Source organism: Bipolaris victoriae, assembly GCF_000527765.1.
Source record: "Bipolaris victoriae FI3 unplaced genomic scaffold scaffold_0, whole genome shotgun sequence".
In the NCBI taxonomy this organism is placed as follows: domain Eukaryota; kingdom Fungi; phylum Ascomycota; class Dothideomycetes; order Pleosporales; family Pleosporaceae; genus Bipolaris; species Bipolaris victoriae.
The window spans coordinates 688,833-716,091 of NW_014575392.1; the positions used below are offsets into that span (position 1 = coordinate 688,833).

The 27,259-nt window shown below is 51.7% G+C and overlaps 12 protein-coding genes across 12 annotated transcripts; 5 read left to right on the forward strand and 7 right to left on the reverse strand.

Moving 5' to 3' along the window:
* Nucleotides 1–246: 246 nt before the first annotated feature.
* Nucleotides 247–1,834, reverse strand: COCVIDRAFT_74505 (hypothetical protein; the record flags this gene model as incomplete). The annotated part of the gene is made up of 2 exons (XM_014707304.1): nt 247–1,376; nt 1,600–1,834. Coding segments are annotated over 2 exons (1,365 nt in total), but the record flags the coding sequence as incomplete, so codon positions are not given.
* Nucleotides 1,835–2,281: 447 nt separating this feature from the next.
* Nucleotides 2,282–4,194, reverse strand: COCVIDRAFT_32654 (hypothetical protein; the record flags this gene model as incomplete). The annotated part of the gene is made up of 7 exons (XM_014707151.1): nt 2,282–2,580; nt 2,656–2,828; nt 2,879–2,946; nt 3,009–3,403; nt 3,461–3,674; nt 3,732–3,874; nt 3,930–4,194. The coding sequence occupies 7 exons, from the start codon at nt 4,192–4,194 to the stop codon at nt 2,282–2,284; spliced, it is 1,557 nt and encodes a 518-aa protein (XP_014562637.1).
* Nucleotides 4,195–4,908: 714 nt separating this feature from the next.
* COCVIDRAFT_83373 (hypothetical protein) lies at nt 4,909–7,322 on the reverse strand (the record flags this gene model as incomplete). The annotated part of the gene is made up of 5 exons (XM_014707305.1): nt 4,909–5,755; nt 5,811–5,989; nt 6,054–6,271; nt 6,414–6,978; nt 7,215–7,322. The coding sequence occupies 5 exons, from the start codon at nt 7,320–7,322 to the stop codon at nt 4,909–4,911; spliced, it is 1,917 nt and encodes a 638-aa protein (XP_014562791.1).
* Nucleotides 7,323–8,009: 687 nt separating this feature from the next.
* COCVIDRAFT_11094 (hypothetical protein) lies at nt 8,010–8,699 on the reverse strand (the record flags this gene model as incomplete). The annotated part of the gene is made up of 1 exon (XM_014707010.1): nt 8,010–8,699. The coding sequence occupies one exon, from the start codon at nt 8,697–8,699 to the stop codon at nt 8,010–8,012; it is 690 nt and encodes a 229-aa protein (XP_014562496.1).
* A 1,914-nt stretch (nt 8,700–10,613) lies between these two features.
* COCVIDRAFT_83100 (hypothetical protein) lies at nt 10,614–12,241 on the reverse strand (the record flags this gene model as incomplete). The annotated part of the gene is made up of 3 exons (XM_014707306.1): nt 10,614–10,758; nt 10,820–11,677; nt 11,766–12,241. The coding sequence occupies 3 exons, from the start codon at nt 12,239–12,241 to the stop codon at nt 10,614–10,616; spliced, it is 1,479 nt and encodes a 492-aa protein (XP_014562792.1).
* Nucleotides 12,242–13,430: 1,189 nt separating this feature from the next.
* Nucleotides 13,431–15,032, reverse strand: COCVIDRAFT_11096 (hypothetical protein; the record flags this gene model as incomplete). The annotated part of the gene is made up of 1 exon (XM_014707011.1): nt 13,431–15,032. The coding sequence occupies one exon, from the start codon at nt 15,030–15,032 to the stop codon at nt 13,431–13,433; it is 1,602 nt and encodes a 533-aa protein (XP_014562497.1).
* A 446-nt stretch (nt 15,033–15,478) lies between these two features.
* Nucleotides 15,479–16,603, forward strand: COCVIDRAFT_21641 (hypothetical protein; the record flags this gene model as incomplete). The annotated part of the gene is made up of 1 exon (XM_014707080.1): nt 15,479–16,603. One exon carries the CDS (start codon nt 15,479–15,481, stop codon nt 16,601–16,603), a length of 1,125 nt encoding a protein of 374 aa, XP_014562566.1.
* Nucleotides 16,604–17,520: 917 nt separating this feature from the next.
* COCVIDRAFT_83635 (hypothetical protein) lies at nt 17,521–17,823 on the forward strand (the record flags this gene model as incomplete). Its single annotated transcript, XM_014707307.1, has 1 exon — nt 17,521–17,823. One exon carries the CDS (start codon nt 17,521–17,523, stop codon nt 17,821–17,823), a length of 303 nt encoding a protein of 100 aa, XP_014562793.1.
* Nucleotides 17,824–18,479: 656 nt separating this feature from the next.
* On the forward strand, nt 18,480–19,268 carry COCVIDRAFT_11099 (hypothetical protein; the record flags this gene model as incomplete). Its single annotated transcript, XM_014707012.1, has 2 exons — nt 18,480–18,786; nt 18,946–19,268. The coding sequence occupies 2 exons, from the start codon at nt 18,480–18,482 to the stop codon at nt 19,266–19,268; spliced, it is 630 nt and encodes a 209-aa protein (XP_014562498.1).
* Nucleotides 19,269–19,742: 474 nt separating this feature from the next.
* On the forward strand, nt 19,743–20,825 carry COCVIDRAFT_21644 (hypothetical protein; the record flags this gene model as incomplete). Its single annotated transcript, XM_014707081.1, has 4 exons — nt 19,743–19,790; nt 19,844–19,961; nt 20,012–20,364; nt 20,421–20,825. 4 exons carry the CDS (start codon nt 19,743–19,745, stop codon nt 20,823–20,825), a joined length of 924 nt encoding a protein of 307 aa, XP_014562567.1.
* Nucleotides 20,826–21,502: 677 nt separating this feature from the next.
* Nucleotides 21,503–23,074, reverse strand: COCVIDRAFT_21645 (hypothetical protein; the record flags this gene model as incomplete). Its single annotated transcript, XM_014707082.1, has 1 exon — nt 21,503–23,074. One exon carries the CDS (start codon nt 23,072–23,074, stop codon nt 21,503–21,505), a length of 1,572 nt encoding a protein of 523 aa, XP_014562568.1.
* A 675-nt stretch (nt 23,075–23,749) lies between these two features.
* On the forward strand, nt 23,750–27,191 carry COCVIDRAFT_21646 (hypothetical protein; the record flags this gene model as incomplete). The annotated part of the gene is made up of 7 exons (XM_014707083.1): nt 23,750–23,920; nt 23,971–24,071; nt 24,129–24,266; nt 24,318–25,357; nt 25,405–25,877; nt 25,925–26,898; nt 26,951–27,191. The coding sequence occupies 7 exons, from the start codon at nt 23,750–23,752 to the stop codon at nt 27,189–27,191; spliced, it is 3,138 nt and encodes a 1,045-aa protein (XP_014562569.1).
* Between the last annotated feature and the right edge of the window lie 68 nt (nt 27,192–27,259).

Below are 27,259 nucleotides of genomic sequence, written 5' to 3' on the forward strand. Positions count from 1 at the left end.
GAAGAAGAAAGTTGACCGTGCGCGGGTTATGCTATCACGACGCGCGCGCGGGGCGGGAGAGAAGACTTTATTGTACTATATATTATGTTGGAATAGTAAATGATCACACACAAGAAAACACTACCCATTGCACGTATACAAGTTTGAACAACAAAAAAAAGTGGGGGACTGATATTAAGCCCCCCCCCCCTCCCCCTTCCTTCCCCAACTTGCTCAATGTATCTTGTCTATTTGCTTACTTTACTCTTCGCTCGTACTACTCCCATCCCTCGCAACCATACTCTCCACATCCATCCTCGGCGCCTGCACATCCGCAAACAGCGCCACCGTCTCCCGCGGGACGCCATACGCCAGCAACTCGCTCCTGGCCTCCTCCTTATTCGCATGCCTGAGAAACCTAACCGCTGCATCCCACAAGCGGCGACTCCCCGCTAACTCATCATCCGCATAACTAATCAATTCGCCCATCCAGTCCTCACGTTTATTTTCCATATTCCAGAACGCGATGCCGGTGCGGAGGTAAATCATGCCGACGTCAGAGCCACCCAAGACCTCTGCTAGGAACATTTCGAAATCGGGGTTGAGCGATTCTTCGAGGATGGTGACGCTGCGCATGCCCCAAAAGGCGGAGTCGTCCCAACGAGATAACTGGTTGTAGGCTGCGAGGAAGCGAGAGACGAGTTTGAGGCGCAGGACGACGCGGACGGTGATGCCGGTTTGGCCTGCGTAGCGGCCGTGGGAGACTGCCTCTTGGAAGAAGACGTCAGCCATGACGCGGCGGGTGCGGCCGTGGATTAAGATATGAATTGCGTGAAAGGCTTTCTTATAGAGCTCGATTGCTTCGAGGGCGGTGGGTTCTGTGGACTTTGCTAGCGCGGCGTCACCGGCGGCTAGATAGTCTGTTGCTGATTCGAGGCTTTGCTCGAGGGAGGGGATGGGGCGGGCCTGGAGGCGCGCGAGTTCCGACTGGACGGTGTTTGAGAAGCCGATGAAGAGGGAGCCGTGGAGGCCCTTTACGTGTTCGAATGGGAGGAGGAGTTTTCGCTGGACGGCGAGGGGGACTCCAAGCTCGTCTTGTTCTTGTTCTTGTCCTTGCTCTTCTCTATCCTCCTCGCTGGCCTCGTCTGCTTTCGCTGGATTCCGCAGCATAAACGTAGTGTTCAGCCGCTCGTTCAGCGTCGGATACGACAACGCACTGTAATACCATGTCCGTGTGAACAACGGCAAGTCATCCGCCAGCATGACAACCATATGCTCCGGCGTTACAATCTGCATCGGCGAATCAATCTGCACCACAGCATGATGCCCCGTAAACGCATTCGCCTGTGCATCCGCACATACAATCGGCACCAAGCCCTCTGATGAGATATGATTGACTAGAGATACTCAAAACATCAACAATCAGCCTTGAAATCCCCACGTTTCCCCTTCAAATGACGCTTTTTTTCTCAGAAAGTGGGGGGATAAGTTGAAAGGTAGAAGAGGGACATGAAGGGGGGGAGAAGAGCTCACGATGACTACCAGACAAGCTAATACCGCCATACTGATGGAGCTGCTCGGGCACCCCGTCCGTAGCCAAGAGATAAACACGATACATACCAGCACTCGGCCATGGTGTCGCGATCTTGACAAAGATGTTTTCGCGTCGCCACACGCGCTTGCTCTCCCGGTGTATCTGCTTGTTTACGTAGAAGACGTCGAGGTCCCAGTGGTAGACGCCGCCGAAGAAACCCTTTGATTCGAGCGCAGTGTTGCGCACGAGGTGGTCGCCAGGGTGGAAGTAGTGGGAATAGACTTGCTCGCGGAGCTCTAGTGGGAGGCGAAGGAAAGGGAAGGCTGGGGCCGGGGCGGGTGCGTCGTCGGCCATGGGTGGTAGTGGTGGCGATGGCGGCGGGTCAGAGGACTGCAGTAGACGTGTAGATCGTGATGAGAAGGGATTGGGGACAAGTGATGAGAATTGGAACATGCCGATTGAAGTTATCGGGGCCGAAAATAGGACGCTTTGAAGGGAAGATGGGCTAACTTGCGCCGTGTAACTGGTACGACGGTGATGCATGACATTGGCATTGTACCCCACTGTTAGTATCTCCGGTCTTAACGCCGCGGGCCGAGGCATCTTAATGAGTGAGGGTTCAGTGTACTGTAAGGTAGCACGTTCAAAGACATTAGACAACTATTCTTCTATCTTAGGTGTTGTGTATTCAATCTCTATGTCTTGTGACAGACCTTTCACAAAAGTTGAATGAACCTTCTATAGGAAGTGCGCCAGACAGCCAATGCCTCACAGCCCATACAAGAATGTCCACTTTGCGTCCGCATATCTAGTCCGATCTAGACGCTCTGCTTCTACATCTTCTGCGCTCATCGAATTCGCTATCGCCAGCCTTTTCGCATTGGTGGCCTTGAGAATATACCTGTAAGCTATGTAGCCTGCAAGCGCAGCTGCAACAAATCCCAATGTAGCGTAAAAAGGCGTGAGGTATCTTGGTGCATGTTTCTTCTTGTACAGCTGACTGCCAATTACACCTGCAAGATTGCCGAACCCATTTACCCCTAAGACAAGGGAGCGCTTACCTGGCTCTAAAAGGATTAATTAGCATAGTGATCTTTAATGTTGATGCGACGATCGGCCAAGTGGGGCTGTTCCTGACTTACCAGGATTATTCCCACTCAGCCAGGCTGCCGTAAGAGGGGCTGAGACGTAGCTGCCAAACAGCAGGATGCATAGACCTATGTACTGAATGCTGTGGGACTGCGTAGTCACAGTTACGACAAGACCCACTAGCGCGATGCATGTTCCCATGATGATATGATAGCCTCGCTCTTTCCTGACGGCATAATTAGCAAAGCCCATGATACTTGACTTGGGAGTATATACTGATGATCTGAGCTGAGGGCAAACAGATAGAGGCCTACAGCACCGCAAACGAAAGGGGGTACAGACATCTATAACAAATTGAATTAGTTATTTTCTGCACCATTCAATTCGAGAAAATGGATTTGATTACCAGGTTTGCCTCGATGGATGAGTATCCTAAGCCTTGAACAACCATAGGCATGAAGACGGAGAATGCTTGGCTTGGTACACTTGCACAGATATTGAACACCAGGATAAACCAAAGCTTCCAGTCCTTGGCTGTTTCCACAATGTCCCGTCTTGTAAGGCGTTTTTTATGTATACCATCGTTGCTGTATTCATGATCGATGAAGGGGGCATTGTCCTTGATGATGCGTTGTGTGACGAATATTTGCTCTTCATTTGTAAGGAACCAGGCTGATCCCGGCCCTTGGGGCAACCAAAACCAAGCAACGAATGCAACGACTATGGTGATACCCCCCTCAATAATGAATAGGTATTGCCAGTTTTTCAGTATAGTGCCATTGAGGTGAAAAATGCCGAATGCTAATCACATGTTTATCAGTTTGAGTATTGCTACTGTCCATTATGCTGACCGCGTACCAATTGATCCCGAGAAAGCGCCAGCTATTGCATACTGGCCATAGAACAGACCTATACGGACTGCGAGGTCGTACCGGCAGTAGAAGGTTGAGAGGTATGCGATAGCAGTAGGATAGAAGCCGGCTTCACATGCTCCAATCATGAGCCGAACAGCAATAAGCGCTCTCCGGCCACGAATGAAGGCATGTGCTACTGTGAAGACTCCCCACCCAATCTGGGACACAAGTCAGGACACCAGCCACATGATGTAAGCATAAGTGGTGGGGCTTGCCATGATGATGGTGATCCAATGCTTTGCGCCAAGCCATCTCCCCATCGCAGCTGAGGGAGGCTGTAGCAGGACAAAGGTGATGAAGAAAAGCGAGACTGCAAGATTGAGATCATCCGGGGTAGCACCGATGTCTGTCGTAAAGCCTATGGGCAGCGTGTGGTTAGCTGCTGCGATCAACAATGCGAGATCTTGACATACCCTGAGTCTCAGCATTCCCCACGTTAGATCGATCGAGGCCGTTCAGGAGATAAAGTAGTGACAGAAAGGGTAGGAGAGCGATATCGATTTTTCTATTGACATGCTTAGATGTAGGCTCGCCAGAAAGGCAAGTGGGCTGATCGCCGGTTGACATTGTCGACGACTCGACCAGGTTGGTGGCTGTTACAGCAGCAGACTTCAAGCTGCGAGTACAAGTACTACAGGGAATCAAGGGCTCACACTCATTCTCTTGCAAACGGGCCATGACTTAGGCAGGCTCCACAGTGAAAGCGACCAAGCGCAAAGAACCTGATTCACTTTGACAGTCATGGTCAGCCTCGTCCGCTGCTCACGTTCCTAGTGACGTTTTTATATAATATTCCGTGGAGCAGCTTGGCCGACGCTGGCGATGTAGTAGAGCCTTGGCATGCAACAGGCTCCCGATCGAGCCGGGGAAAAAACACGTAGACGGGCCAATCAGGGTGTTGAGCCTGGCAAGCGGCCTGTCTGCTAATGCGCGCTTATCCTCGATGGCTGGGTTACATGTGCCTAGCCAGATCAGATTCTCTTGGAGGGTTCTTAGGGCAAAGTCCAGGGGTGCGGTCGTCAGGACTGGGCGTACTGCGTATAAAATGGTCCGGGGGTGTAGGGTGAGTATCGATTGCAGCATCCATGTCAGCAAGGGTGATGGCTCGTGACCGTGCCTCTTTCTCTCCTCCTTCCCGAATAGGGATGCTGGTGTGGTGTCTTGCTTGGCCAGGATTACATCAGCAGGATCCTGGTCCCCTTTGAGCTGACCACTACGACTCTCCCAGCTCCCAGCTGCAAGCTGTCAAAGAGCCTCTGCACGGTGAGTCACGCCAACCATATTATAGGCCGGTCATGCTGCGGCTCGTGGAAAAAAAAGTCCCCATCAGCCACAAGCGAGCCGGTGCCTCATCATGACATTGGCTAGGAAGGCATCTCCGCGGCCCACCACTCACATGGGTAGGCCGTGATGCATTTGTAGCCTGTCGTTTTGCATCCACGTCCTCATCTCTTGGTACAAGCCGTTGTTTTCACCAGGACCTGGCGTGGTGCCCTGCATTCCAGCGTCTTGTGGCGCCGCATGAGGCGGACCGGGAATGTTGGGGGCGCCATGAGGATAGCTTCCCGGCTCCAACCTCCCATGATCGTGGGACAGATACCGATCCACCAAGGCCTTGAGATCTTGGAGAACCTTGAAGCAGTCTCGGGGATAGTTTGTCCCCGTTCTTGACTCATTCTCAAATGTGCGAATTGTAAATTCAATCTCAGGCGTATGTATACTTGGGGTCGGTGTCTTGTGCCCACCGGAGTATTGGAGTATTTGTTCAAGTAGCAGGACGACGCCAGCATTGAAGACAAAATGCAAGCCAGCTTGGAGCAGCTTTCGCACTTGGCACAATCGCTGGGCCAACATGATATTTTGATGAGCTGCCTCTATACAAGTGTGGATATGCTTGCCATGTACATGAGTTTGCAACGACCATTGGCCGTTAATGTACCGTTCGGCTACAGCTTGTTTGACGGCTGCTAGTAAGATTGGGCGTGTCGTTAGCACAATAAGCTGGTTGGACGCCATATGTAGACACAGCACGGCGGAATCTGCACCTTCTCCGCTCGCGAGCACTGACGGGAGTTCCGAATTCCACTCTCCAAGCATCTTGAGGGCCTTGTCTATATTCGTGACTGAATAGCCAGGTCTAAAGTTACGAGGAGCAATCTTGAACGTCTCGCAGACAATGTACCCGGCGATGCGGGATAGTTCAACGTGTGCACGGAGGCCCACAGACGGTGGCAGTGAACTAGGCGTATCAGCGGCTAACTTCGTTGTAATATACTTCAACGCAGGATACCTACCCTTCATCGCATGGAAGAGGAATCCGAATTGCTTCGTCAGCTATGGTCGGCGGGCGTCCCATAAGGACAGCAAGCCATCGGTCCAGAATGTACAATGTCCAAAAGATGCGCTTGTTCTCTTCATCCTTGCAGGACCTGAATGCGCCATGAATCATGGCAATGTGGATCGCCAGGCTGACCTGGACGGGGTAATTCCAAGTAAGTATGCATTTGGTACACGCTGCTTGCAAGGGAATTACTGACATATACGTAAGCCGCATCTCTACGGTTGAGTTCAATCAAGTAGAAACCCATAAGAGTTAGCACTGGAACATCACTCAGGGTAAAGCGCACAGTGTCCAGAGGGTTACCCAGAAGCTTGCGTGCGCGCTTGAAGTAGGCTTCACCGGCATGTTGATCTGATTTTCGAAACAGAGGGTGGCCGATTGACGTGGCCAGAGCAAAGCACACGTGATAGAAAGCTAGGTATCTGTGTGTGTCATCTGTAGTCATCGAAGTCAACGAGACAGAGCTGGCTGTGTGCGTGGGAGGATTGTTGAGGTCGCCCCACCCTAGAGGAAGACATCAGTGGGTTTGTGTCGGCTATTGCATCCAATGGCTTACAGTAAATGCCACCAGACAAGAATCCGTCCTTGCCGTCTTGGACATAGGACCGCAGTTCTGCTAGCATCAAGTTCATGTCTGCCCAATCAGGCAACCACAGGGGGTCCACATTGGGGTTTGGGATCGGCCTCGAGTCGTACGTCTGGTAACGACCTATAGACGCAACAAAAGAAGACCCATCTGCCGACTCCGGCTGGAAGGTCAAAGGCACTAGGGTTAACATGAACTGTTTCAAATAATCGAGAAAAGTCGCCCCAGACGTCTCGCCCAGGAATCTCTGGGTGCCGCAAGGGTCGACGAGTAGGCGGCCATCATTAGCATCAGGTTGGTCCAAATCCATGGACACGGATGGAAAGGTAGGACCACTCTGGCGTGATACAGATGGGGCATGGTCGAGTTGGGCAATGAGCTCTGCTGCGTCTTCTGGAGCTGCTGATTGAAAGCCAGCCTCGAGTGCTGCGCATCTTCTTCGCAGGCGCTCCAGCTCGTCCTTGAGCGAGAGTTTGTCTGACTCGGGCGCTGGATACTCGCATTCCCGCGAAGTTTTGTGGCATCGTTGGCAAGGCTGTTCGCCAGAGCATCTGACACGGCGCACATTACAGGCATTGCATCTGCGTGGTGAATGTTAGTCCTGGTCCGGTGGAGGGGTGCTTTCTTTGTAGCGAGGGCGGTGGTGGTGGCGGTGCTGGGGCGTCTTGCTAAGTCTTGCTCTTCCAGACGTTTTCAACGGCCAGACTGGCATCACTCGGGAGCAAATCTCTGGCACGGTGGCCCATGACGGAATGCTACTTACGCCCTCACGACACGTTTTCTCTGGTCGGGCGCGACCTTGTGCCGTCTTGGGTTGACAGGAAGGCGTTGGGGTTGGGGCGAGGAGCTGTCGGATGCAGGTACAAAGTTGGTATGCATTTTCGGGCCGAATCGACTGGATACGTCGTGGTTTACTCGGCGATGGCATGGGCTGTGCGGGGGGAAGAAATGGGGGTGAGGAGCAGCAAAACCGAAATGACAAGAGGCGAAGGAATCCTCTACTGGTCGGGGGCGTGCAGACGTGCAGTTGGTGTGGCTGCCAGCCCCCACGGCGCCGCAGCAGTCCAGGCCGTCACCATGCGCAGCCCTTTTGGGTCGCTATACGGGGGCAGGCGACCTGGATGCGACGATCTGGGGCGAAAAAAACCCAAGTCACCTAGGGTGGATGCATGCATGGCAGCAGTGCGGTACAACAATGCCTCCATGGTGCAAGCCAAAAGGTAAGCATTGTCGCGTTAATGCACTCAACGAAATAATAAATGCCAAAAAAGTCAGCAAAATTCATTGTCTGAAGAGAGTCCATTGAAAAAGGAAAGTCACATGGTCAAACATTCATATACTTGTTATCTGGAAGCAAAAGAAGGCAGCAGGTCAGACATTCATAAATCGTATATTCGGAAAAGGTCATACTTCGTAGTACGAGGGCTAAAGAGCCTCTTTTGAAAATCGCAGCAAGCCATATTAACATGTTGGGGCATCGCTAACACCAGTCATTAAAACGTCGGCCTGGTAACAACAAATTCGTCAGGCCGTCTCAAACTCGCTCTCACTCTCACTCTCTCTCTCTCAATCTTCCAAGTGAACATTCAATTGCCATCGGCAGGCGGTGCGGATCATGTACTTGGCCTCTTCCTCGCTCATCCAGTTCATGTCTTCGCCGCCATTCCACTTGATGCCGACAATCTTGCCTGCACCCTCACCTTTTGTGTCCATGACGACGAACAGCTCAGCGACCTTGATGCCCGTCCAACTCCGGTGAAAGTGGACTTTGAGCTTGCCGGCCTGGTCTGGCCCCTCACTGTAGATGAACCACTTATCCTCCATTTCCTGAGGGGCGTGGCCAAGATAGAGCGAGTATATTTGCGAAGGGGGAAGGAAGATGTTCCATGATGTGATTTGGGGGTTTCCGGGAAAGGGCTTGGTGAGTAGAGTGTTGGGCACGACGCGTTCTCGCGAGCCTGGCGAATGTGGAGGGGTGGTGAGGTGGTTGCGAGCAGGCTGGCGGTAACGTGTGGATGTCTCGCTGGAGTCGAAGGAACTTTTCTCTGGTGGAGATGGCGGTGGTGTGAGGAGGCCGACAGGAGCGGGTGCGTGGGAGCGGTTACGCTGCAGTCTTCGTGGTGCTCGTTGGACAGGCGGGCGGATGCCCTGGTTCATGAGAAAAGGCGATGGAGGGGTATCGCCTCGGTCTCGTCTGGAGAAGCGTCGGAATATCGACACCTTTTTCGACAGTGCCTGGGATTGGTCCGACGCCATTATTGTTGTTTACGCGTGCGAGGCTGTTTCTGTATAACGCGCTCTTCTCTTTCTGGATATGTATGTTGTACGTATGGTGTATGCGTGTGGTATTAAGTAGTAAGTCGCGTGGGAGAACAAGGTCGGCAGCCCTCGCAAGCAGATGGACGGGTCAAGACAAAAGCAACGCAGCGCAAAGCGAGAGAAATAGCACGAACAAGAGAGCCCCGTCCGGCTTGGAGGGACAGGACGAAGGCAGCAGAGAGGGGTGCGGTGCAGGTCGAGTCGTCTTGTTACCTACCGTTGGCGGAGCCCCGGCGCTCCCCCTCGCGCAAGTCTGCGCCTGGCTTTATTTAGCATGCACCTCCCAAGCCGCAAGCAGACAAGTCCACGTCGTCCAGCGCACACCTGGCTCCACTCGCCCTGCACGCAATGCACCACACTGGCCCTTGTCCGCTGGCCTGACTACCAACATCGTCCTTGTCTCCGGCCCGCCCTGGCAAGCCGCATGCTCCCAAACTCTGCCTGCCCATGACGCGGGAAGGGCACGGCCGTCGCTGGTACCAAAGTGCCTGGTAAAGTGGACCTACACCTGTCCAACCATACGCCTGCGGCCACAAAACTCTACTGCCAACGCCCAGGTACTCCCAGACTGTCATACCGTCTTTTTGCTTCGGCACACGGCATGCTGCTCTCGAACCTACCTGTTCGCCAGGGCCCCGGGCGTGCAGTAGTTCCTTCTCGACTCTCTTCGCCGTCTCTCTTTTTGCCTCGTCTCTGACAGCTACATATCCTGTCGATCGCTACGGCTCCTCAAAACGCCGGGCGCCTAGTACTACATGCCAAATGTCCTTCTCTCGACGCGTATTTGTTGCCATTACACACTTGGCACGTGCCCATCACACAGCCCTCGCCATACACGGTCGGTGGGTGCCTTACATGGGCAGTGTAGCTGGTGGTAAGACGACTCGACTACCACTCGCCTGGGCCTGAGTGCGCCCGCATATCCCGTGTAGCGAATCCCGGGCCTCGTTAGTCCCAGCTCACACATCCGTGCTACCTCAGGTGTAGCGAATAGCACACGCGTCGTAGAGCAAAACAACGCCATGGCACCGACAAAAGGGGCGATTACCCTCACCGGTCAAAGCCAATCACCAGTCTACCTGACACGGAGCGTCAGAGTCCGATTGATGGGTGAAAGCTTCTCTAGGCCAGACCCTGGCCGGCCTACTGGCCAACATACATGCATACCGCAACGTTCGACTAGTATTCCTTCCCAGCCCCCTCATAAACAAATGCTCGGGCCCTTTGGGTACACGCGACACCCTGATGGAATAATCACACGCGAACTTTCTGGAAAAAAAACCGAGGGCAGCAATAAGCTCCGACCCCTCTCTCCTCGACCTGCATAGTGATTGTAGCAAAGCAAATGCAGCCACGTGCAGAGAGACCAACCTAGTCCCCACGCCACTCTGCACCAGATCGTAAGATATGCATGCCACAGTCAGCCACGACTGGAGCTGGCCAAAGCCTCTGGATGATTGGACTCGGGTAACGCCCGCCGCTGCGTACCAAACATCAGGTACATGAAACAAGACCATTCATGGAGCTTTTTGTCGGGAATTATTGCTGCAACTCCAACAACCAACCCCGCAAAGGCGCTTACGTTCTCGATAACATAATGATAAGCTGTGTTTTCTCGAAGAACCTATTAGAATGGGAGCCTAGCAGGCATTATGTCATGCACGGCGATCATAAAGGCCGGAGGTGATCATTCCACCGTAGTATATTCCGAGTAATGGTCCACGGACGTCACGGAACTTCAGTCATGACAGCAATTCCCATTCGTGTCATCCGCTAATGACTTGTTTATTCTATTCCTTTTGCATAACTAGGAGTCTACGACGCTTTTCGAGTACCACCCTGACATGGAACCTACTCTTTGTAGGTAATGGTCTTGAGGCGCAAAAACTCTTCGATACCCCAGTGGCCATTGAAGCGACCAAATCCACTCGCCTTTGCGCCGCCATGAGGTAGAGTCCACTCGTCGTGCACAGTCATGGAGTTGATGTGGATAGCTCTGTATTAGTGTTAGCACGTGCATCTCAACTGCAACTTAGTCACCACAAGCTGCTACTTACCCGCTCTCAATTTGCTTTGCGATTCTCAGTCCTCGGCCAAGGTTCTCGGTAAAGATAGCCCCAGAAAGACCATAGTCGGTATCATTAGCAATCTCAATGGCTTCTTCATCGCTCGAAATCTCAATGACGGACACCGAGGGACCAAACGACTCGGTATGGAAAAGCTCCATGTTCTTGTTCACGCCGTCGACGATGACAGGACGCATGCGTGTGGCTGATGTCTCGTTTGTCTCGGGGTGCTTCTCGTCCTTTTCGTAGTCGCCCTGCACAACCTTTGCTCCGTTCTTGACCGCATCGGCAATGAGTTTCTTGTTCTTCTCCACACCAGGTGCAGCTATGAGAACGGGCGCTGGCTTATCGCCACCAAAGATGCCCTCTACCGCGCCCTTGAACGCCTCGATAAACTGTGGCTTGATATCCTTGTGCACCAAGATGCGCTCAGAACTCATGCAAATCTGACCTCCATGCAAGAAAGCACCCAGCGCACACTGCACCGCTGCCGTCTGCAGATTTGCATCATCCAGCACAATAGCGCTAGCCTTGCCCCCCAGCTCCAGCAGCACAGGCTTAAGATTCTTACCCGCTGTTGACGCAATAATCCGCCCGACAGCCGTGGATCCGGTAAAGTTGATCTTCTTAATAGCCGGCTCCTCAATCAACGCAGTGGTAATCTGCGCTGCATCCTCGGGTCGATGGAACAGCACGTTCAGCGCGCCCGCAGGAAGCCCAGCTTCACTCAGTGCACTTCCGATAGCCCACCATGTGCGGGGGCACAGCTCGCTTCCCTTGAGAATACACGTGTTGCCCGCCGCGAGGGGGTAGAGAATAGAGCGCATACCAAGAACGTACGGAGCATTCCTGTGCAAAGGAAATCAATCCGAATTAGCACATCATACCCACCTTTTTATGGATAAAAGTGGTACAAAGGGGCAAAAATATAACATACCAAGGCGCAATTCCCAAAACCACGCCAAACGGCTCCTTCACAATCAACGCACTCGTCCCTTCCTCCTCACAACTCGGAATATGCCCCATGACCCCGCTCAACCGCCCCGCCACATCCCTCAGCATATCCGCCATCTTGGGCACATTGAACCCATTCGCAAACATATCCCCCGCCCCCGTCTCGAGCTTCATGTAGTCTGCGAATTCGTCGGCGCGCGCCTCAATCACGCTGGCGGCCTTGAGGAAAATGTTGCGTTTGGCAGAGTGCTTCATTTTGGACCATGCTGGGAAGGCGGCTTTGGCGGCGCTGACGGCTGAGGTTACGTCGGAGGGGGAGGCGGACGAGGCGCGCCATAGGTCTTTGTGCGAGGAGGGCGAGGTGACGGCAAAGGTTGTGCTGGTGGTCACTTCTTGGCCGTTTATGAGGAGGGGGACCGTGTAGGAGGGGTCGGGTTTGATGACTTTGATTGTTGTCATTTTTTCTTATATGTCTTGCAATTCTTTTTTTTTGTATATATGCAAAGGTTATCTGTGAGAGAGGGAGGCGTTGATTCGAAATGGGATTTTTGATTCCTCCAACTGGGGTCGTATCGAGTTTACATATAAAAACACCCGCAATTACCATTGCCGATACTACGGGCCGTGTGTGTGTGTCGTAGCCAGAAATCCTACTAGCTTTAGTAACCCTCTTGTTTCTGGACCCCTCCTCCTCCTCCCCTCCTTTCTAACTCCCCGTCCCCCCTCAATTTGGCGCTTGGCCCCGTCTCAGACGATCCCTTCCTTCCCTCCCCCCCCCCGGCTCCACTAAGTACCGTTTTTCAGGCTGCGTGCGTTGCATGCATGCTGCAATCCGCATGTATGAGGCACGGGGTTGTGGCGAGCACTTTTACATGGGCGTAGTGGGGTGGGGGCCTAAAAGTGCTAGCGTTCCGAGACGAGGATAGTCGGCCGAGACGAGACGAGGGGGTGGTTACGTGAGGGGAAGAAACATCATCCGGTGAAGTTTATGTTTGGGGGGGGGGGGGGGGTTATTCTTTTTGAGAACAGTAAAACCAAAAAAAAACGTGGTGATTCTTAGTATATCACTAGATTATAGGGTGTGAAAGTGGTGTGTTTTTGCTGACATTTTATATGCAAGGGTTTTCTACTGATATTTCTTTTGTCCAATTTCTATTCAACAAACTCCCTCCGTATCACCAGGCTTTTTTGCATTTAAATTGTTGGAAGTTGGGGTTTGCTTTCAGCTCTCGTCTTTGATTGAGTTGAATTGATAAATACCCGGTTGCAGAATCCGTTTCACAAGGTTGGTGGTGAAACCTCGACAGGTGATTTCTACATGAAAAAGGATTGCGGTAATTTAAGGCATCTTCGTATGCTTGAAACTCAAAGTCTGGGTTCTGTAGTCTTGTCGTTCAGCTTTGTAAACGTGGCGTGCGTGGGATACACGAGGTTGACTGGGAACTGGGGATATGCGGTTGTATTTGCCTTGAGGCATATACAATTGGATATGCAGGGATATTGGTTAAGGATGGTAGGCTGCTTTTTCCTCAAATGCATTTGAAATATTTTGTGGACGTCCTCAGGCGGTTTATACGAGTGGATGCATGTTGGATGTTCAAAGTCAAGTGGGTCGAACACATTTATACTCTTCCTCTGCGTACGGATCCTATCCACCATACCCGTCAATTCCACCAAAATCTTCATAGTCTTCAAACTCGTCACTGCTGCAATCATCCTCTTCACTATCATCATCCGACTCATTGTTGAACTCATCACTGTCTATGTTCATCTCGTCCGAGGAACCAAACGTGTTCTCATCGTCTGTATATCCGCCATAGAAGTCATCCTCTACCAAATCATACTCGAAGCTAATCCCCGCGCCACGAGCCAGTTCAGTAAGGTGCTTCCAAAGACGTGTCTCAAGAAGTCTCTTGTCAGAGTGTAGTAACAACACTCGAACCTCACGCAACTTAGGTGTATGAGTCGCACTGCTGGCCAACAGGTGTTTTAATGAACGAAGGTGGTTGCGGTCTTCTGGGTCAGCTCGGATACGCGTTCGGAATGACTCAAGCGACAACGGTAGTCCATTTATAAACTCTTTACCATATTCCGCTACCAGTGTACCCAAAGGGCAACTGAGTTCTTTCAACGATGTAAACTCGGTTAGGCCGCTGTGGTTGTGAAGTCGGCCAGGCGTTTTCCTTTCTATTTCCATCTCGCAGTAAACCGTAAGAGTTTCTAGCGATTTCTGATGAGGCCGTAGACTCTTGGCTAGCTTACGAAGAATAGATACGGGCGATCCATTGAACCACGGTACTATGTCCACAGATATGGCATATTCAAAAGCCTTCAAATGCCGTGAAGTTGAGATTAAGAAATCCAAACAGCTTTTAGTGTAAAAATAGTCGTTTAGAGAAAGTGTCTCGATATTATTTTCCCTTTTGTCTATCATTCCTCGAAGCGTCCGAGCATTGCTCTCTCCTCGACGGGAAGAGTGGAACTCCGCGATTCCTATTAACCGTAGCATGCGCAATGATTGAAACCTGAACAAAGGCGCGAGAGTAAACAATTGCAAGTCAAATGCATGGACTGTGACTTCTTGTAGATTTTCAAAGTGATGGATTTTCCCATTTTCGCAACCGAGTGCTTCGTTCATAAAGAATGACCAGTCGGGAGCGTTCGCGAGAGACTTGGACCGATCATAGCCAGTATACGTGATGGTCTGTACATTCGGTAAATATAGTAGGATTATGCCCGTCAGTACTTCGTAACTTCCAGGGTCGTTGTTGCATTTGTCTACCCATTTTCTCCAATAGCGGATTTCGAGGGCCTGCACAGCCTTTTTGATCACCCTCTTGTCCTGCGCTGTTGGTTCGTATCGCGGATTATATTTGTCCTCCAAGGTATTTCTCTTCACGTGCTGTACGAGTGCGGCCAGTTGCGGATTCGATATCAAGGTGCGGAGGAACAGGTAGGCGTTGCAGTAGCGTGGGTCGAACAGCGCATAAGCCTCTGTGATTGCAATGCGGTAAAAACGACGGCTCGTGCATGCCAAACTCAGAGCATTTGAAATCTTTCTTTTGTGGGTTTCCGTATCTGACAAGTACTCCAGTATCTCAAGGATGAGCTCGTCAGGTAAGTCTTTGATTGTCGCATGCGAGTTTTGTTTTTTCGAGGGTGATGCCGCCGCAGCTTCATGCGCAAGGAGCCTCCGCCTTTGCTCCTCAGAAGGGAGTAAAGGAAAGTCCCAGTCGTTGAAAATCGGCATAAGTGCTTGAAATTTAGAAAGAATATTCTGTGGAGTAAAATGATGCTTTGATTTGACAATTGAAGCAGAGGTGTAGGTGTTCCAAGGTAGCGGAGGATATCTGCTGCTATAATAGGGCGGATCACTCGGCCTGACGCTGATTTCAGCTCTCTGTTTGCCACACGGACACATTCAGCCTGTATATATGTCAAAATTATACGATATCCCCAACTACCTCAGCTTCGCCCACCTAGGACATGTTGATTTTGGCTGCGATTTTCCCGTCTGTGTCCACAAAACCCAGGTATCTTCGACACCCGCAAAGAGTCCCATCCAATAAAATCTAGTACACATCAGATAAGGGATTTGCTAATCAACATTGCCCCCGCACCCCCACAAGCACCCCTGCTTGGCTACTTCGCAAGAGAGTTGAGAGCATTCCTTCACAACATTACCCCTCTTTCGCCATGGACAGTCTATCCGAGGAGCTTCTGGATCATATTATTTCCGAGGCCGTGAAACCTTTACCAGACCGGCATGGTGTTCGTTATGCAGACCTCGTCAGTTTATCCATGGTATCACGCAAATTCCATCGCATCACAGAGCCATATCTGTACCACTCTATTGTCCTATTGGAGAAGAACAAAGACCAGTTCTTGCAGACAATAAGGTGTTGCTCTGAACTATCACAATATACTCGGGAGCTTTGTATCAAGCAATCCTGTAACATCACACATGAAGTGTTGCGTCTTGCTCAGCATCTACCAGGTCTGCACAAGTTGGATCTGGACCTCACGTCTTGCAAGACTTCAGATCTTTTGCCCATACTGCAGCTTCCATCAGTAACAGCACTGTGTCTTTCTGGTGTTGTAGCCAGACAAATCGATGATGCTAGTTCCATCAACTGGGGAATCGCCAACACGGCCATCGCGAGTCTTGAGATGTCCTTTTCGGATCCCGAGACCTGGTGGGAAGATTGCGACGAGATTTGGAAATTTGCTGCAGTCTTTCGCAACTTGGAAAGCTTGCGTATTCATAGCGATTACGAGGGAGAAAGGAAACATACACTCAACGGCCCAGTCTTTCGGTGTCTAGTGTATGCTTTTAGACATGCATTTGAGACCAGTCTCCGCTCTTTCAGCTTCAAATGCAACGATGTGAACCATGACTACATCTACCAGGGTGACGTGGCCGTCAGCGGCGCGTTCGATGCGAGAGAGATTCTCAAGCAGTCGCAACTCAAGAGCCTGGAGATTGATACAATGTGTCTGCACAGGTCAAGTCAAGAGGAGAAGCTGAGGAGCCAGGAGCTCGGTCCGTCATGCCTGCCAGCTTCGTTGCGCACGTTGTATCTGCGCCACCTTGTCGCGACAGGCAATCTGAACCCTACAGAACGAAACCTTATGCATTCGGATGAGGCACAGTGTTTGTCACAGCTAGTCAACCTGGGAGCGCGAAGAGCGCGTTTCCCAAATCTAGAGAAGATGACACTAGCTATCTCTCTACCTCCCTTCTTTGAAGAAGTTGCTTCGAGGATCGTCAGAGTCCAAGCGCGAAAAGTAAAATCGCAACTAGAGCTGATACTGATGTAAGTGCGGAGGGGAGTGTGCGGTTCGCAATAGCTGAAAACAAGCAGGTCTGAGTGGGACTATGTCAGTGATGATACGGCCAGATCATGGCCAGAGTATCATGTTACTCGAGACCCACGGCATTCTTTTTACGATCCGACATTTATACGCTGCGCATAGCCATTTCCAATATTTGACGATTGTGGATTGCTGTCAGTGTTTCTCAAATCACCCTCTGGTTACTTACATCCGTCACTCTCTCGCTCTCTTGAGCAACTAAACACCAGACTGTGAATTTCGATTTGTACTGCCATGCGAGATCATATCTTCGTACTTCTTCGATCAAGATGGGATAAGATTCTGCCAAAAAGCTTCAAATTGCATGTGAATGCTACAGAGCCTCTGATTGATGGCTTCGTACAACATCCTGGCCGTCTGGGGGTTGAAAAATCTTGGCAGAGGCTTGCAACACACGGAAATCTTGGGCTACCGAGAACACCGAGATGCAGCTACACGTAGAAAGGGTTTTGACAGTGTTTGGCCAAAGGTAAGCATGGATGCTGACAGCATGGGGATTAAGGGCGCGCTATGAGCCTTTTGGGCTAACAGTCAGATTTAGGTGTCACGGTCCGATTGGCTGAATCTATACGCAGTTGCGTGTTCCGCAGCCTTCAGCCACGATGAGCGTATACGCAAACAGAACAGCATCGCCGCAGACCATCGCATGTGGCCTTTCATTAGCTTGACTACGAAGATGCCGGGGGCGGAGCGGTCAGTGTTAAGATATAGAGCATGCTCTATTTAAGGACGCTGTCACCGACCCAACCTCTTGTTTCGTTTCCATTCCAAACAGTCCTCACAAGTCATTTGCATCTCACTCAACATTCACAGCCCTAGTTCTTCGTAAATCCTACAACAAAGTCCTACAACAAGCTTTCGAAATGGCCTCTCAAGCGCTTGTCCTGGCAACCAACTCCGCACTGCAACAAAAACCCGCACCCATTGCCCCTCACAACTCGCCAACCCAACAACAACAGTCGTCAACCAACAAATCAGGTGGCTTCTGTCTCAAGAAAGGCCTCGATAGCCTCACCGAGATGCTTGAGCGCAAGATCGACCACCAGATTCTTCTCGCTAAGACCCGAGCTCATGCCGCGTCATCGTCACAAGAGACACCTGCCGATCGCGATTCCAAACACGTGCACTGGGAAACTGGCAGCAAGCTTCAGCAGACAGTAGCCTAGAGTCCCTAAAACACGTAGTTGGAGTACTAAAATCATGCCAAGAGGGGCTGACGTGTTACGATGAAGCCGTTTAGCTTCTTGGGTCTGGTCTTTTGCGGATCCGCTGGGTATTGATTTCATTTGCATTTGCACGAGAACAGTGTATACGCGTCTAAGCAAGAGTTTGGTACGAGTGGGCAGGGATCGATTTACGCCTTATGGCTAGTAGGCATTCTCTACATATTTCACCGATATTGGCGTGGAGTGTCATCACATGCCTACTAACAACAAGGCAACGAGTCAAGGATAGATATGGTCATGTGTTAGGAACAGTCCGGCAATATGAGGACCAAAGAGCGAATGTATGAAATACCCAAAGGCTATTAGAGGAGATAAAGAGGGGCGTTATAACGTATTTGTTCACATTAGCGAGCTACCATTTTCATAGGAAAGGATATTTTACTCTCATAGAACAACAATTGAATATAACATAGCAGCAGTATCTTACAGCATTTGACGCAACCACTTTATCCATCACTATTACACGTGATTATTGATCCAGGCAACAAGCTTTCCTCGTCAAAGCTAGTGCAACCATGCAAGACCCAATCGCTACATTCAGATCCAATACACTCTCTCTCATCACGACACTCTGTATATCAAAGTCGTCCAACGACATGGCAAAATCTACGCAAACATACAGCAAGCACTTCATCCCACTCGAGTCGAGCCCAGAAATATTCACAGAACTTGCGCACAATCTAGGGCTACCTGCGTCGTTAGAGTTTCACGATGTTCTTTCCCTGGATGATCCAGAGTTACTTGGAATGCTGCCACGACCGGTATATGGGCTGATTCTGATACTTCCGACGACAGAGGCGTACGAAAAACGAGTCAAGGATGAGGATACCAAGCTGGAGAGTTTGCAAGGCACCAAGCAAATCGAGGATGTGGTGTTTTTCAGACAGACGATTAACAATGCATGTGGGTTGTACGCTATTTTGCATGCTGTATGCAACGGGCAGGTCGGAGAAAGGATAGGTCTGAATGGGATTGATTGATATTGAAGACAAGGCTAACGCAGTACAGAGTCCAGCTCGATTGTTGGGAGAGTGCTTAGCTCAAGCCTGACGAATGATGTAGATGAACTGGCTAGAGCGCTGGAGAATAGCAAGGAGCTGGAGAAGGCATATGCTGACGCAGCTATCCAGGGCGATACGGATGCGCCAGTCAATGCTGAAGACGAGGTGGATTATCACTATGTTGCTTTTGTGCAGTCATCCAAGAGTGGACATCTCTACCAACTCGATGGAGACCGGAAACGTCCCATTGATCTTGGGACACTGGAAACCGATGAAGATGTTCTTGGAAGCAAGTGTCTTGATGTCATTCGGAACATGGTAGCATTTGAAAACAACAATGTCAACTTTAGCTTAATGGCCCTGGTTGAAGGCGCACGATTGTAGGTAGCCAAGGAGTCACACTCTCGGTGGAAAAGTCTCCGGAGAGCAGTAAAGTGTGAACTATGAAGGACCTTTTTATTTGTTCTTGCAACCAAGAATGCACGTACTGGAGTACAGCCGCATGCACCACAGCCAAGCAAGACGCGAGGCTGTGGGATGCTCCCCGAAGGGACTTGTAAAGGTGTCGTAGACCAAGTGGCTGGTGTGCGAGTTGCGTCCTAAGAAAAAGCGATTACTACGACAGTGGACATGAATCATTTCACCTCGTCCTAGAGGGTTGTTGAAGCTAGCCCATGTGATGTTGGAGAGACAAGGAGGGTGAATGTGTGCGAAGAAAAGTCATCGAGAGGCCGGGCGCATGGACCACCACGCGCTAGGCTAGCTCTGTAGCTTCACCTCGAGCGACGTCCCCGACCGCGATTGTGGTAGAATCCATAACTTACTCCCCACCCACCCTATCACGCCCAAATCGCAACCATGACTAAGAAGCGCAAGAGGTATCCGGATCTGAACCAGAAGCTAGAGGTCAGCATATTGAGAGCGAATTGTACACGAGACACGCATTGACAACCCGACAGCGACCATGGTGCTACTACTGCGAGCGCGACTTTGACGACCTGAAGATTCTCATCTCTCACCAAAAAGCCAAACACTTCAAATGCGACCGCTGCGGACGACGGCTGAACACTGCCGGAGGTATGCCGTCGCAATACTACAAGCCTCGCTCTCCCCTAACATCTGACCAGGTCTCTCTGTGCACATGAACCAGGTCCATAAGGAGAACCTCACGCACGTCGAGAATGCCAACCCAGGACGCCAGGGCCTTGAGCTCGAGATCTTCGGCATGGAGGGTGTGCCCGCCGAGATAATAGAGCAGCACAACCAACAAGTCACACAAGCACATTTCGCCGAGGAGCAGGAGCGCGCGCGGTTAACGGGTAACCCGATGCGCGGGGCGTACGTAAATGGTCAGGCTGCGCCGAACAAGAGGCCCAAGATCAACGAGAGTCTGGACGAGATTGAGGCGAGGGCGGCCAAGTTTAGAGAGGACCGTAAGAACGGTGTTCTCCCGCCGCCAGTGGAGCCCGTGCAGAATGCAGTATGTACATGTCGAGAAGAAGAAGAGAGTGAGAATGTGACTAACAAATTCATCAGACTCCGCCAGTCGTTCAACCGCCCTATGGCGCTCCTCCAGGCGCTCCCGTGGCCTTCCCACCTGGCGCTCCTGCATACCCACCTCAAGGCATCGCGCAACCCTTCTCACCCGGCAACGCCGCCATACCGACACGACCAGGCAGTATACCAGGCCAACCCGGTGCGCTTCCACCTCGACCAGGCTTTGGCGCTCCACCGCCCGGTGCATTTCCTCCAGGACCCAACGGCGATATTTCCAATTCTGTCGACGATCTCATCAACGAGGTTACCAAGGAGGCGGCGCCCAAGGAGGAGAAGAAGAGCAAAAAGGACAAGAACCAGCGGCTCATTTTCTTTGCCGAGACAACGAGTCCCGAGGAGAAGATGGCGGCATTGCCAAGGTTTGCGGAGTTTATGCGGACGTGATTGGGGAAGCGAAGCTGATGGGAGTGTGCGTGGTGTATCTTGACATCTTTTCTTGGTCCAATTGCAAAGGAATGCACGTGGGGATGGGTTTTTTTGAAAAAAAGAAGAGCTTGCCTTTAAAGAGGCGTGAGAAAGGGAGCCCAGACAAGATGAATGACAAGCTTATTGATGGTATTGCGCCGCGAAAGGGAAAAGGATGTACATCTCTTTTATTCTTCTCTACCCGCCCAAGACATGGAACGCGACGCGAGTAAGCAAACAGGGATGTGTTTTCTAGTCTAGCCATGTTTGTTTGTATACAGACGGTACATGTATATGTCGCAGAGCCCGAGACAGAGAGAGACATAGCTTTCGAGCGCTGATTACGAAAATGAAAGACTATAATCCGGTCCATTTTTTGAGATAAACATTGTCAGTCAGTCAGAAAGAGAACGAGAGTGGGAGATGTATGTTCCAAAGAACCAAAATCAGGGTATCTTGCATTAGGTGACGTGTAATCTGGGGCCGTATAACTAACAAAGCTATACAACAGTACATATGTGTAAATCGCGAGGATGAGGAAAGAAGAAAGACAAACATCGAGGTAAAAGGGTAGGCCACATTTTTTTTCTTGTCAGAATTCCACGTTTCTATTATCGTTTTGTGGCCAAGAAAGAAGGAGAACGATGAAGGAAGAATCATTGATCATAAAAGCCCAATTCCTCGCCTTCTTCCTGCTCATCCTCGTCGTACTCTTCGCTCTGCTCATCCTCGCTGCTACTGCTAGCCTCACTGGCACGCGCCCACTCCGACGTCTCCGTGAAGAGTGATTCGCCGAGATCCAGCGCGCGAGCTTGCGTGGTCGACGGACCGAGTAAGCCCTCTCCATCACTGTGATCTTGCTCAGGCATGGGTTCCACCTCCTTAAGCAGCGTCTTCTCATCATCCTCGTCAGGCGACGCGCGCGCAAAGCCTACAGATTTCGCAGTGTTGGGTCGCTCATGCTCCTCTGCATGCGAGGACGCAGGGGTAAACCGGGGCTGCTCTTCGATGATATCGCCGTTCCAGGGTCTGCATGCGGTGATGTTTTCGCCGCAGCGGAGACAGGTCCAGCCTTCGCCTTCTTCGTTTGCGATGCGCTGGGCGAGGCAGGCGAAGCAGTAGATGCAGCCGCACGAGGTGGACTCGTAGGGGTTTGTGATGTCTGTTGCTGCGCTGCCGACGACGCCGCCGCCGCCGGCTGACGAGGCCATGATGTCGGACTCGGTGGCGGTGGTGGGGTTTTGGTCGCGGTAGCAGATTGCGCAGGTGCGTTCAGGGAGGAAGCCGAGTTCGCCGGAGGTTTTGGCTTCATCGTCTTCGGTGGAGGAGGTGGTGGATTTTCCCATAAGGGAAAAGAGGGTTGCGCGGAGTTTCTTGAAGGTGCGGCTTAGAATGCGGCGCCAGCGTGATATGCCGACTAGAGGGAGGAGGAAGAGTAGGAATTCGGTGAAGGCATGCCAGACGAGTTGGCGGTTGAGGTACTCGAAGCTGACTTCGCGGGAGGTTGAGTGCGACGAGGGGGTCAATCGCAACCGGAGGAGACGGTCGGTGATTGTTCTGTAGCGACCATCGACGAGGAAGACGAGGAAGCTGGCAAGACCGAGCACATCGTGCGCATTCCCAGCCAACTCACTCAATCTGCCCAGCAGTTTGAGGCGCGCGGATTCAGGCCGTGTGTAGTCTTCGGACGTGGACAAGAGGTACTCCTCCCACTTTGTCCACGCATATCTCCCACCGACAGTAATGGCGCCATAGGCAATCTTCTGCCAGGGCTTCGGGGGCGGGCGATTGGGGGCACTGCTGCGGGCATCGGTATAGCGCAGCCCCTGTAAATGGGCGCCGTAACTGGCATTCTGGTCCCAAATGCTCAGCTTCCACAGTACGGCGCGCAGCAGCAGCAGGATCTCGGCCGAGTAGTTATCGGTGACATGTGAGCCAAAATACTTCAGACCCTCGCCGACTTGGTCTTTGAGTAGCGTCAGCAGCTCCTCGTCGAGGAGTTCGGCATCAACCTGGCCGACACGGAACTCTGGGCGCGTTCCCGAGCGGCCCTTGATCGCGTCCCAAACATTGAATCCGGCCGAGGAGACAGCGTTTAAGGGGAAAGGAAGGCGTGCGAGAGCGCGGGCAGGGCGTGATGGCTCATGGTGATTGCGCTGCTGGAGCGCGCGCTGTGCGCGGCGGGCTGCTATGCGTTGCTGGGCGGCGGCGAAGTCTGCGGAGTGCATCGGGAAGCATTGGGAGGCTGCCGGGCGCAGGCAGGGCAGATGAGGGTGTGGCGAGGGGGATGTGGGCGGGAGGAGACGGCGGAGGAGATGGCGGAGGTGAAGGTGGTGATATCAGAGCCGCGGTCGCGCACTCGTACTCGGAGGAACGTGATGAGGAGGGCCATGGGCCGAGGTTGGCTGGGCATGCACAAGCCGATGGGCGCCATGGGCCCCGGGGAGTGCAGACACGCCACAGCAACAACGGGTATGTGAGCACGCAGCATGGCCTGTATGCGATTCGAGCAAAGAGAAGGTCGTTCCTCCTCTTTGTTTTTGTGTCTGTCCTTAGGCCGGTGTAGTACTATAAGTATATCAAAAAAGTTTAATTGCTAGTCCGCTCTCACCGTCGGTCGCAGAGGCCCGAGCTGGCGACGCGGGGACAGCAAACATGGAATTTACTTCGACTCGAACAAACAAGCAGACATCTAACCTGCAGCCTAGTATTCACTGACCCCGGGTGAGCAGGCCCCCATGTTGCCTTCATTGCTCACTGTATACACCCAATAGCAACATCTCATTCTGAATCTTTCGTCTGCTTCACACTCGCACTGTGCTGCATCTCGAACTACCCCACCACGGCCGCATATCCACCCAGTGAATGCATATATACATAAACACAACAAACAACAGTACTCGATGAGCGCCAGCTTCCAGGTCGAAGTCCCCGGCGAGGCCAATCCTCTGACCGAGGGAATTCTCTTCCATGTCCTGCGCTCCGCCTCGTCCGCAGACCAGACGCAGGTCCAGAGCGGCGCAAAGCAGCTGCAGCACTGGGAAAAGACACAGGGCTTCTACCCTCTGCTTCAGGTACACCAAATGTGACGCATATACGTGATATCTATACTGACACAATCCAGTCCGTTTTCCTCGACCATTCCCTCCCGCTCGAAGTGCGCTACCTAGCCGTTATACAATTGAAGAATGGTATCGACAAGTACTGGCGCAAGACTGCCACCAAGTACGCCCACCGCTCTATCCATATGACCGCACCACACCTCTTCTAATAATATGGCAGTGCGGTGACAAAAGAAGACAAGGCCACTATCCGAGCACGTCTACTCGAGAGCGCCGTCAACGAGGCGGATCCCCGGCTGGCCCTCCAAAACGCCCTAGTAGTAGCAAAGATTGTTCGCTTCGAGTTCCCCAATGACTGGTCAGTCTGGCTACGTGCCTTGCTACTTGTAATATCTAACACCTCTCTCAGGCCAGATCTGTTCCAGCAACTCCTCCACATTCTCCGCGCCTCGACCGAGCCCAACGCTTACGCACTACAACTCCCCCGTGCGCTCCTTGTGCTCCTATACATCATAAAAGAACTCTCTACAGGCCGCCTGCTACGCACCCGCCAGAGCCTGCATACGGTGGCTCCGGAAATATTCAATGTCCTAGGGACCATATATGTGAGTAAGGTGCAAACATGGCAGACCTTCTTTCGCGATGGTGGCGACGATGAAGGCGGTGCAATAGAGAGCATTGACCATAGTCTGCTCGCTATAAAGACCATCAGGCGACTAGTCATTGCCGGCTACGAATTCCCGGGCAGAGACAAGGACATTCAGGACTTTTGGACACTAACCCGTACTCACCTCGGTGAGTTTCTACAATATGTGACACCAGAGAACTCGCCACTTGCGACAGAGGTACAGAAGAAGATTGGAAAACACCTCATGCAGCTGTCCAAGCTTCACCTCAACATGGCGTCTACTCACCCCTCAGACTTTGTTCTCCTGCCAAACTCTTTAGATCTTGCACGCGACTACTGGAGTCTGGTCGCAAAGGTAGGCGAGCAATGGGGCTCTACGTCTATAGAAGGCGCCAAAGTTAGTACCGATGGCGACGCTGAGGACGAGGCACCCATCCTCGAACGTCTTGCTCTCAAAGGGTTGTTGTTGATACGTGCGTGTATAAAAATGGTCTTTTATCCCACCCAGACCTTTCGCTACAAGCAGCAACAAGAAAAGGATGAAAAGAATCAAGCTACGCACTTGGTCCGTACAGACTTGTTCACAGACGACTTGGTGCGAGAAATGATGTCAGCACTCGTCCAGCGCTTTTTCGTCTTTCGCCCCAGCGACCTTCGCATGTGGGAGGAGGAGCCCGATGAGTGGGAGAAGACGGAAGAAGGCGCAGAGGACTGGGAATTCGCCATCCGCCCTTGCGCTGAAAAGCTGTTCTTAGATCTCGCAAAGAATTTCAAAGATTTGATCATCCAGCCTCTTCTCCAAGTCTTTTATTCTGTCGCAAGTGAGTACTTGCTCGAGATACGGTGAGTTTTGGCTAACCTCTTGCAGCCCCCCAGAATGAGGACATCCTGTTCAAAGACTCGGTGTATACAGCCATTGGCCTTGCAGCTGACATACTCCACGACAAGCTTGACTTTGACTCTTTTCTGGAAAATACTCTCGTTGTAGAGGCTACTAAACAGACACCGGGCTTCAACATCATTCGTCGTCGTATCGCCATCATTATTTCTCAATGGATTACCATCAAGATGGCGCAGGAGAAGAAGCCTATAGTATACCAGATATTCCAACATTTGCTCGACAAGAACGACCCTTTGAACGACCAGGTTGTCCGCATCACAGCCGGAAGGAAGTTCCACGCTGTTGCAGACGAATGGGAATTCAAGGCTGACGCCTTTTTGCCCTTTTCTCAGGTCATGTTAGACAGGCTGATGGCCTTGGTGCAAGAAGTCGAGCTTCCAGAGACAAAGATGGCGCTGCTCAATACTATTAGTCTGATTGTTGAGAGAATGGAGCATCACGTAGGTTATATAACCATGCTGTATGTCCTGAGACTGACGCGATGCAGATTACACCATATGCTAACAGCATCATTTCTCTCCTGCCGCCGCTGTGGGAGCAGTCTGGGGAAGAGCATCTCATGAAGCAGGCGATTCTAACGATACTTGCTCGTCTGACAAATGCTATGAAGGCTGACTCACGCTCATTCCACGTCTCGTTCTTGCCCATCATTCAAAGCGCCATAGAACCAGGTTCAGACACCCAGGTCTACCTTCTCGAGGATGCACTCGATCTATGGGCGTCTATTCTCGCGCAGACTCCATCTGCTCCTGAGCCCACGCCACCTGAGCTTCTCGGCCTGCTCCAGTATCTTCTTCCACTATTCAGCATGGACAACGACACTCTGCGCAAAGCCATTGAGCTCACAGAAGCCTATCTTCTGCTCGCACCTGCTGCAGTGTTAGCTGACTCTTTCCGACCTGCCGTCCTTCAAGCACTTGCAGAGCTACTCGGCAGTCTGAAGCCTGAGGCAAATGGTATCATGACACACCTTGTGACATGTATAATTCGTGGCGCTGAGGGTGTTGGTGGCGAAGAAGCAATTAAGGTATTGACGAGTGACCTCATATCTACTGGCTTTCTGGCAAAGGTCTTGGAAGGTCTCCATGGCGCATGGACGCACCACCAGTCTCATGGTCCCTACCGTGAATTACCTTCTCGTGCTGTCGATGGCGTGGTAGAAACAGACTACTTTACTGTCTTAGCCCGTATCGGCGTCGCTTCTCCTTCGGTACTTCTCGAAGCTCTTGCTTCTCTATCCAACGAAGGCTTGGAAAAGACGCTGGATTGGTTGCTAGAGGAGTGGTTCAGCCATATTGAAAACATTGGCGATGCACCAAACAAGAAACTCATGTGCCTTGTCCTGACCAGATTCTTGGAGGGCGGGCAGCCGTGGATGCTGGCCAAGTTGCAGTCATTGATCGGTGTCTGGACGGATGTGCTCGGCGAGTTGCTGGACGGCATGGATGATCGGACACAAGAGTATGTTGAAGAGATTTTCCTTTTTTTTGTGCTTGTGCTAATCGCGATATAGTTCTCTCTACTGGCCTCCGGAGCCTTATCACCCTACAGAGCCCGAAGCCCCAGAAGATGTGCGCAAGCGTGAGCTCATTTACACCGATCCTGTGCATCAGATCAATCTGGTTGCTTTTGTCAGGGAGCATTTACAGCAAGCGATCCAACAGGCTGGTGGCGAACAAGCGTTTCAAGACGAGTGGTTGAGTCGGGTGGATAAGGAGGTGCTCAAAGGCTTTGGCGAATTAGGGATTATGTAGGTAGATGGAGATGGAGATATCGGTACAGAATTATGATGGATTAGACACTATCAAGTTGTAAAATGAGT